The sequence below is a fragment of the Liolophura sinensis genome, chromosome 1, assembly GCF_032854445.1.
Source record: "Liolophura sinensis isolate JHLJ2023 chromosome 1, CUHK_Ljap_v2, whole genome shotgun sequence".
Lineage (NCBI taxonomy): Eukaryota > Metazoa > Mollusca > Polyplacophora > Chitonida > Chitonidae > Liolophura > Liolophura sinensis.
Genome location: NC_088295.1, coordinates 60,393,361 through 60,404,490, shown reverse-complemented (window position 1 = coordinate 60,404,490; position 11,130 = coordinate 60,393,361). Strand labels below are relative to the sequence as shown.

General features: G+C 39.8%; 1 protein-coding gene across 1 annotated transcript; it reads right to left on the bottom strand.

Moving 5' to 3' along the window:
• LOC135462874 (uncharacterized) lies at nt 1-827 on the bottom strand. Its single transcript, XM_064740171.1, has 2 exons — nt 824-827; nt 1-785 (listed from the first exon to the last, which is right to left on the bottom strand). The coding sequence occupies exons 1-2, from the start codon at nt 825-827 to the stop codon at nt 1-3; spliced, it is 789 nt and encodes a 262-aa protein (XP_064596241.1).
• Nucleotides 828-11,130: the final 10,303 nt, after the last annotated feature.

Genomic DNA, 11,130 nt, shown 5'->3' with positions numbered 1-11,130 from the left:
TCAAAATGTGGAGCCTCCGATGCCACCTCTAAGTCCGCTAGGATGATATCCACCACGACCAAATCCAGTGTAACCACCATCAAGTTTCTCGATGTCTTTAGGTTTGTCATGACCGTCACCTATGTCATTGCCATCTGGTTTGTTACCATGTTCATCACCGCCCTCTGGTTTGTCACCTTCCCCGCCTCCACCACCACCGCCTCCACCTCCACGTCTGCCACCTCTACGTCCGCCACGAGGATATCCACCACGACCAAACCCATCAGGTTTCTCGCCGTCTTTAGGTTTGTCATGACCGTCACCTATGTCATCACCATCTGGTTTGTCGCCATGTTCATCACCGCCCTCTGGTTTGTCACCTTCCCCGCCTCCACCACCACCGCCTCCACCTCCACGTCTGCCACCTCTACGTCCGTCACGAGAATATCCACCACGACCAAAACCATCAGGTTTTCCGCCGTTATTAGGTTTGTCATGACCGTCACCTATGTCATTACCATCTGGTTTGTCGGCATGTTCATCACCGCCCTCTGGTTTGTCACCTTCCCCGCCTCCACCACCACCGCCTCCACCTCCACGTCTGCCTCCATTGCCACCTCTACGTCCGCCACGAGGATATCCACCACGACCAAAACCATCAGGTTTTCCGCCGTCTTTAGGTTTGTCATGACCGTCACCTCTATCATTATCATCTAGTTTATCGCCATGTTCATCACCGCCCTCTGGTTTGTCACCTTCCCCGCCTCCACCACCACCGCCTCCGCCTCCACCTCCACGTCTGCCACCTCTACGTCCGCCACGAGGATATCCACCACGACCAAACCCATTAGGTTTTCCGCCGTTATTAGGTTTGTCATGACCGTCATGTATGTCATTACCATCTGGTTTGTCGCCATGTTCATCACCGCCCTCTGGTTTGTCACCTTTTCCGCCTTCAGCACCACCGCCTCCACCACCACTGGCGCCAAGGGACCTTTTACCACGCCTGAAAGGACGGGCATCAGAGTGTGACGAGTAGACACGACAGCACCACACAGCACAACAGAAGACATGCCCTCATCTTGTTGGGATGTCCAGTCGTTTCTGAAGACAAAGACATTTCATTATAACCTCGTGATGTTGTCATGTCTCATTCAACTACCAAGATTTAAACGAAAAACACTCACATGAAGTAAACATCTGACATCTTACAAGCTGTGTGTTATGATGGGCAAAATACAGTATTAAAAAACATTACCACCTTACAATCCACACATTTGTCAGCATTCAATTAAGCGAAAACAAAATTCAACTATAAAGTCTGTCACTAACAAGCCAGGCGTATTTTGAGTATGTGATGGAAATAACGATTGATACAGGATGATTATGTGTGACAATCACATTTGCACCAACATCTGGTTTCATTTAAAAGTATTAAGGGGAATTATTTATTTATTTGATTGGTGTTTTACGCCGAGCTCAAGAATATTTCACTTATACGATGGCAGTCAGCATTAGGGTGGGAGGAAACCGGTCAGAAATGGGGGAAACCAAAGACCACCTGGGCGTTAATTCTAAGGAGTTTCTTTTACAAACGTAAAAAATTATTATTTACATATGCATCTACCTAATTCGGTATGAAAAAGAACACAGTGGCTTGTTACGGTATGAAGACACGCACAAAAGATAGATAAGTGACACGTGACTTCTTTTTTTTTTTTGAATTCATATCACATTTTTGTAAGCTAATAATTTGATTATTTGCTTTCATGGTCATAGTACATGTGTACTGAATGCTAGACTGAATGCATAAGGTTTTGTGTTCCTTGAATGGTAGAACAACCATATGCTAATGCCTGGTCATGAGCGTATCGAATGAGTAATTGGATCTTTTGCGTTTCAAGAGTTTACTGGCAGTATCAGGTGAATCGTCATTTCGGGAATCTCGTAATTTACTGCAAGTTATCGTAGTTAAAATACCCATTATACAGAAAAACTGCAATACTACAATAAAGGTTCTTTCATGCCAAAGTCATGCGTTTTTCCAAACACGAACATAGACAACATGTGCTTATGGCTTTGTAATAATTATAACACAAGACAAAAGGCATACATACGTTTGGCACTGATTCTGTATCAATGTATGCCCTATAGATGTAACGTGTGCCGGATTTGTAAATACATATGCAATTTTGCAATGGGAAGGTCTTTGTAAACTTTGTCATTATCGGGCTTGCTGTCCATCATGTTTCTGCCGCCATCAAAGTGGCTGCCCCTATCAGGCTCACTGTTCATGAGGGTTTTCGCCGCCATCAAATTTTGTGCCGTCGTCAGGCTCGCCGCTCATCAGGGTTCTGGCCGCCATCATTTTGTTTTATTTTTCATAATTAATTTGTTTTTAATTTCTTTCATCGGTTTCATCGGTAATCAGATGAAACATGGGGAATGATGCATCAGTATATGAAACAAATTAGAAATACTATACAGACGAGAAACAAACCTATGGGTGAAATTCAATTCAAAACCTCTAAACATAAAAACTGTTTACGAATCAGTCAAAGCTGGATGCGATCCCGAAGTCACAGTGGTCCATGGTTGGTCGAATAACGGGAATAACTCAATAATATCTGATACCAATGAGCCGACATGTTATATAAATGTTAGTACAGTGGTCTGTAATGGTATAACCAATAGTCTTATCACATCTACTAGTAAATCAGTTTGACGGAATACCTAGTTCCGGATAAATTTCACAACTAACGATGAACTTGTACGTTCCAAGATTCTTGTGTGTGAAAAGCAGCAGTTGTTTATCTCTTATTCTTAAGTTCTATTCAATTTGACGATATGGTGTGCATCCGTGTTTGTTACAGGTGAAAAGTTCGTCAATCTCTTGCCAAAGGCATAGCAAAACTCTTACAGGTTTAAAAGCGTGAATGCTGAACGTCCTGTTAATCATTTTGCATAATTGCACACAATGATTATTTTGAAAAAAAAACTTAAAGCGCATAATCGCATCAAGCTTTGGTGTTTTAAGCCATAGTTCTCCTGTATAGTGGGCAGACAATATCTTAACCTGTTCCGCGCAGTTTGATGTAACGCCTCAGTAGTTTCTGTCAACGACGGGCAGATGATTCACACGGTCTTCAGTTCAGGGATTCCTTTTGTGATAAATAAGACAGATGCGTCAAAGTGGCACATCTGTTTAGGTAAGGTTTGAATAAATCTGCCAGAAGCCCTACCCCTCTCCAACATTCTCCCCAAACACTTTATAAACCCCTTTGACTGTAAACCGCATCCTTACCATGGAGAGCTGCAATATTGGAGACCTGAACCCCATTGATCAACGGACGGACATCCGTTGGCCCTTCATATACGTGAAATGTCATTTGGTATGTCGTAAAATAACTATCGAATAAAAGAGGTTCAACTAATGGGTTAAACTTGAAGTTCTACTAATGGGTAAAACTTGAGGTTCTACTAATGGTGAAACTTTAGGTTCTACAAATGTGTGAAACTTTCAAGTTCTACTAATGGGTGAAACTTGACGTTCTACTAATGTGTGAAATTTGAGGTTCTGCTAATCCGTGAAACTTGGGGTTTTACTAATGGGTTAAGCTTGAGGTTCTACCAATGGGTTAAACATGAGCTTCTACTAATGGGTAAAACTTGAAGTTCTACTAATAGGTTAAACTTGAGGTTCTACTAATGGGTGAAACTTGAGGTTCTACTAATGGGTCAAACTAAATAAAGGACGAGAACGAAACAAAATGGTAGCGGGACGTTTTACTATAACTGAATTGTTTTCAAACGTACAGAAAACATGTTAATGGAAAATACGGATTGTGAAATAATCATGCGTGGATACGTTAACAATTAGATTCGATTGAGAGGAATGGCAGTATAAAAGTATTACAAACGATGAAAGTACAGCTTCATCCACTGATTATTTTGTCGTTGTCATATAGAATTAAAATGTATCGTGGTGCACAAAATCAACGTACGACACCCCTTATGCCAGCATTTTCCCGGCCTCGAACTTTACCGGCCTAAAAACACTACCCAGTTGACATATTGATGCAATAACTACTCTGCAAACAGACACTCTAAAATATTTAAACACAACTTACTTCAAATGAGGATCCAGACACTTGCAGAAGTTTTCTTGACTTTGCTGACGATTGTAAAATGTTCCAGGTTATACAAACCCATCCAAGGATCGATCCAGAAAGATAAAGAGAATGAAGAGAATGAATGCGGGTGGAGCGTGGGTTAGGGGTGGGGGCGGGGGGGGGGGGTATCATTTTACAGTCACAGGATTTGAAACTGAAGACTGAATAAGTGGCAGAGGCATTGTCCTCACGTCACGACGCATACAAGGTCCCTCTGAACATCTCCAACCGACTTACTATGCAGGTCTATGCGGGTAAAACCTTGTGTGTGAATATTACAACTTCATTATTATGAAGGCCCTTTGATGCTGAACACATCCGTTTTCTCTGATACAACCCTGGACAAGATGGGCTCATATAAAGCCTTAGAATCATTAGAATATGCATTAGCAGATCTGTCTACACGATCTTACAATCTGTTATGGCTAAATTATGTCAGAAAATTATGTTTGAAATTTATAAAACTATTTGCAGCTTAACGACGTATAACCACCCTATAAGTGTTTACTCTCAACTTGTGTGCGTGTGTGTGTGTGGTGGGGGGGGGGGGGGGTCTGTGTGGGTGGGTCTGTGTGGGTGTGTGTGTGTTTTCACATAACAGGAAATTCATAACTGTGTCTCAAGTATACGTTTAGTGTCAAAGCATCTAGGGTTCAGTTACCTATGCATAAAACCACAAAAAACATTTTAATCATCATTTCAACATGTGTACGCTTCATTAATTTTCCAAACCATTTCATACAATAGAACACCTTTCAAAGTTTGGCATTACGGTGGTCTATTGAAACTATTTTCTCCCATACGCTCTTTCTCTTCCATAAACTAACCGTCAGTTCCGATATGCATCACATTTGGATCGAAACCAAGTTACAGGGGCCCTCCGTGGCTCAGTGGATTAGCACTCTAGCGCAGCGCAATGACCCAGGAGCCTCTCACCAAAGCCGTCGTTCATGCTGGCTTCCTCTGCGGACGTTCGTGGGAAGGTGTGTCCTGCGGATGGTCGTGGGTTTCCCCCGGGCTGTACCCGGTTAACTCCCACCATAATGCTGGCCGCCGTCGTATAAGTAAAATATCCTTGAGTACGGCGTAAAACCCAATAAATCAATGAAATAAATAAAAGAGGAAGAGAACAAACAAAAAACTGTAGTGAGAATTGTGATAGTAATTCAAGCATTTTGAGACTTGCGCAGAGAACATTTTATGTATTAACATACACTTTGTGAAATAATTAGCTTTGCACATGTTGCAAATTAGGTATTAGTGATAAAAACATAATTACATCAACTTGTTGTATTGTGGTTATAATATTGTTTTCAAGTGTATGATGTTGCTAAAAATCAACGTCCGCCACCTGGGACACCACTATCATCTTCATCACTACCGCTGTCTTTTGAGTTGCTCCCTCCCCCCCCCCCCCACACACACCAAAATCACCGCCACCACCTCCTGGTGCGACATCAAAGACACCAACAAAACCACCGCCGCCTCCACCTTCCCCGCCTCCATCTCCACCTCCACCACCACCTCCCCCGGCCTCCACCTCCACCTCCCCCGCCTCCATCTCCACCTCCACCACCACCTCCCCGCCTCCACCTTCACCACCTCCACGTCTCCACCTCCACTTCCAACATCACGACTGAGTGGGTGGGCCTCGAGTGAGACGAGCACGCACAGCAGCACAACACACAGCAGGAGAAGACATGCCCTCATCTTTTTGAGATGTTCAGTCTGTTCTGAAGGCAAAAATATTTCCTTATGACCTCCTTATTTTGTCATGCGTCACAACTATTTATAAGGAACCCTCCCCCCCCCCCAAATGAAGTCAAACATCTGTTCAAATGCCACTAAAATTGTGTGATGTCATAGGCAAAATACACTACACTAAAACATTACATCTGACAATCTACAATTTAACCGCATTCAGTTGAAAAAAAAAATCAAAATATTATATTTATACTATTCAAGATATTTTTAACTGATGTTTACTTAAATTTTTAACGTTTCTGTGTAAACAAACACATAGCAAAGACTTAACGATTTTGATTATATTGTACGATAATGTTTAGTGAAAACTACATATTCATTTCACAAATGATTTTACGTCGATGATCAGCTAAAAAGACTGAGATTAATATTTTCTCAATACACCAGCTAAAGTGGCAATGCTAACAATCCACTAAAGGTGGATGATTCATTTGCAAACGGATCTTTGTTTAGTCATAGTTACGCTACGAAGGACTAGTTCTTAGAAGAGGACTCTGTACATAGCCATTTCGGCAGTTTAGTAAAATTCACAAAAGCACGATGTAAGGACTTAAACAGTTGGAGATTCCCTCACTATGTCTGTTCTTTGAGCCTTGGTGACAGTTCGAGATTCCTCACTATCGTCGTAGCCTTTGCGCAGTTTTACGTTCGTTCGTTTAATGCCAGTTGTTATTCACCAATATATATATTGCAAAAGTCCGTCAGTAGTATGCTGGTGGTTTAACCTGGGGAATTCGGCTTCCACCATCCATTGAACTGATCAGAATCATACAGGGGAAAATTCTAGAGAAAATCAAATAACTAGTCTTTATCTCATGAAGATGCGCTTCCATATCCTATTCATCTTGGATTCAGTTCTGAAACGTTTGTACTTATTTAATAAAACCCCCAACCAAAACATTACTGCAATCATCAACAAATGGCATAGGTGTAATAATCAAACTGTAAACAGATATTTAAGTAGAACTTACTTCAGTTGAGATTCCAGACACTCGCTGAAAATCTAGTCAGTTTTGCAACTGTAAGCGCCCAAGTTATGTAAGCCCATCCAGGGGTTGGCAGAGGGACATCATATGACAGTCACGTGTTTTGAAGCTGAATACTTGAGAAGTGGCCGCGAAATTGACCTCACGTCACTGCGCTTAAAAGAATATTTCCAAAAGACGGGTCACCTGATCACATTCATTTTTTGAGTCCGAGGATTAGATCGTTTTTGGTGTTGGGTGCCAAACATTCAACACAAAAATGCCTTGAAATTTTCAACCCATCGTTACGAATATCCTAAAATTTAAGACTAGAACAACTGTATCAAGGGACAAAAAGAAATCAATGGCGTGTGAAACTACAGGTGGTAAATATGATAGCTCACAAAATATAACTGATCAGTAACTGCTTGACCATGACAAGGGTCACCTACAACTAAGGAACAGTCAAGATAGTATATTAATGTTACAGATGGCAGATCCTAAGTTACAACATCTAATTGCGACATCTAATTTACAACATCGAAATAGCAAAGGCGTTCAAAAAGAACACATTCAAAGCCAATCTTTAGAGAGAGATTAATTTATTCAAAATACCATATATTATGGGGTTTTGAAATTGATAAAACTGTTCCGAGGCTAACAATTTAATCTAAACTTTAGTTTTTCAAAACGCCCAGTGATAAGGTTATAAATATTTTTTTCACGCATCGAGGCACACTTGAGATGTTCTTTACCTTCTCCAAAAGAGTGTACTCCCCATTTGTTTTTAGAAGCAAGTATTCCATGGCATAAACTTTTCAAAGTTTATCATTGTGGTTGAAGAATAGACTACTGTAAATACTTAAACTCTGCCACCTCTTTTTTTCCGGGATTTGCAAACACGTATATGAGCCTGCATGTAGAGCTATAGGTTTGAGCAAACATTGCCATTCTCGGGCTTGCTATCCAAGAGGGTTCTGTCGCCATTATGTTTGCTTGCCACTGTTAGATTTGACACCGCCAGGCTTGCCGTAAATCATGTCTCTGGCTGCCATGAAGTTTCTTGTCGCTTATAAGGTTTCTTGCTGCTCTGATCGGGTTTTAGCTGGCTCCAATGGGTACTTTCTTTTTTTTTTTTTTGCCACTATTAAGCTTGTCATATCTTACACTGTTAGAAAGAGTCCGCATTTTTAGAGATGAACTTGTACATATGCTGATGTCACAGCCACTGAATCGAGCACGCTTTATTCTTTAGTTATCTCGTTTTATTTATTTACTTACTTATTTAACTGATGTTTTACGTCGTACTCAAGAATATTTCACTTATACAGCAGCGGCCAGCATTGTGGTGGGAGAAAACAGGGTAGAGCTCGAGGGAAACCCACGACCAACCGCAGCTTGCTGAGAGACCTTCCCATATACGTATCTCGTTTTAGTTACATGAAATAAGTATTTGACTGCTGTTCGAATACGAAAAGAAATCGTAATTGTTTTTGTTTTTTTGTTTGTTTTTTTTTTGGGGGGGGGGAGAAACTTGCAAATACATAATCGTATGAAGCATTTACTATTTACACTTAAAAATCTTTTTTCACAGAAATTCTGGTGTCTGAGTGTTGCATTCATTTATATAGTGCACACAATATTACTTCATATTCAACATATTATTTTGTTAGCCTAATGGAATCTTTGTGTTGAATTAGTAGAATATGTGTGTTATGTTTAACAGAACAATCCGCAGCCATAGCAGAATACATCTAACATCACTTAGACAACAGAGTTTATGTTAAGATTAACAGACTTATATTTTGTAGTGTACATGTAAATGCTGCTCATGTAATTCTCCTAAAGCCTGCGGACATTTAAGCCATAACTCATCTGTATACTGGGTATAGCCCATATCTTAATACGATGTCTCTCACTCTTTATAGTGTCTCTCCTTAGAAGTTTCCGACAATGACAGGCAGATGATTACAGGTTTGTAAGTCTGGGGGTACCCTGTTTTGAAAACATAACTCTTGTAGGTACATCTGTGTACGTGTGATTTAAAAAGATCTGCCCGGAGATTGTTTAAAGCGATCGTGACCAGGCTATATAACATATATAAAACTTAACCCAATTACTCATAATGAGCTTTGTCGAAAACCACTTAATCCACGTTTTGATTTACGTCACGCCACATGTTTGTAATAAAGGTTTCCTACATTGCATGTGTGAGGCTATTAGCCTATATCATGAGATGTTAGTGGTTATAAATTTATATTATCCTATTATGTATAAAATTATTTAAATTTTTCAAACATACTGCGGGCTTGTGCGAGAACTAATACCTGTTTGTGCAAGATTGTGGTACGTTATTTGTCGGCTTGTTTAGCGGTGTTTGGTTCCTGGTTTGGATCAAACAGAAATTCACATTTTGTTCAACTATTTATATAGTTTCTTTGTACACTATATTGTGTCATTATGGCTGAGGAGTTTAATGTAGATTCATTCCTTGATTTCGAGGATTTGTCATTTGTTAAGCTGTCTAAGATAAGAAAGGCAGATTTAAGGAAAATATCTTAGAAATAGTGAAATGGTGGATGTTGCTGGCAAACACTTGAACTTAGGTCATACTTTGCCAATTACACGCCATAGTGGTGATACTGAGTGGATTAAATTTCGGTTGGAAGTGTAAGTTGGAAAAGGAAGAAAGAGAAAAAGAAAGAGAAAGGGGAAGAGAAGAAAGAGAGTTTGAGTTAGAGAATTTCAAATTAGAAAAGGAAGAGAGAGAAACAGAGTTCAAACTGAATGAACTCCAGGTAAAAAGCAGTGATAGTGATAGCCAAGGATTTGATTTCGCTCGAATCATTCGATTAATGCCCAGATTTAATGAAAAAGATGTAGAAAGGTTGTTTCTATCCTTTGAGAAAGTGACTGTTAGCTTGGAGTGGCCTAAAAGGTTTGTGTGTTTGTTTATTTATTTGTTTGTTTGTTTGTTTGTTTGTTCACCATTATAATATACAAAACATAAGATTCATATAAACATACAGAAATATACTGGTGGGAATAAAGCTCCATGGAGCTTTAACATACAATTTGTATATAATACAGGCATTGTGAACTATGTTGACTATAAACAAGGTGATTACCTGTTCCTGTGAAAAAAAAGTAAATAACTAACTAATATATACAGGTGCTTATGGGTAACGACTATCAAGTATATTATTTGTGTTAGGCTAAACGGAGAATAAGTCACGCAGCATATACGATTTCAGTTTGAATAAGGAAACTGACTGAATATTGTATAGGTATGAAGGGAGTTTGTTCCATTCCCGAGGGCCAACTACTTTAAGTAAATGACAGGACAGATTACTTTTAAAAGGGATTCGATACAGATCTAATGCCGACGTGCTGTGCCATAGTGACGGACGTTAATGTTTATTAAAGCTAGGTAGTAATACTTCGTGTGTGATGAAAAAATTTATGTAATATCATATTAGTAGAAAAAATGTGGTTCCTGTGTGTTCTAGGGACCTAGGCATAGTGACATTTCGAATAGCGCGTTTTTGCAATATTTGCAGAGGTTGCAAGTGAGACTTACACGCGTTTGCCATAAAATATTCCCGTATAAAAAATAAGGGTAGATCAAAGAATAATAAAGGATAAAAAGTGTTTTTTATTCACCGAATCTAGAATGTTGTTTAATATACCTAGATTCCTCGAGACCTTTTTACGAATACAATCCATGTGTGACGTCAATTTATCTTTTCGTTAAACATAAAACCAAGAATTTGAACTCCCTGACTTGTTTAACCTCTGTCCCAGAAACAGTCAAGGGAACAGTAATGTGTTGGTCTGTGTTTACTCGCGGGCCGAGATTAACATGTACTTTGTTTTGTTAACATTTAGTGAAAGGCGGTTTGCACAGAACCAAATGTTCAGCTTTCCTAGCTCGTAAGATGAGGTATTGAACAATGTTGTTGCAGAGTATATTAGAAGACAACGCTGCAGAGGTCTACTCTGCTTTGTCGGTAGGTCAGTCTTCAGATTACAACACAGTTAAGCCAGTGATCTTGTCTGATTATGGTTTGTGCCGGAGCCTATAGGCAGAAGTTGAGACAGTTAAGGAAACATTCTTGTGAAACTTAGGTGGACATGGGCCAGGGGTAAAAAAAACAATGTTTTATAGCTGCTACAGGGCTCTGAAGTACAAGTTTCCTGGCAAGAATTTAAGAACAGTGTTCCTAATGAGGTCAAGGTTTATTTAAGTG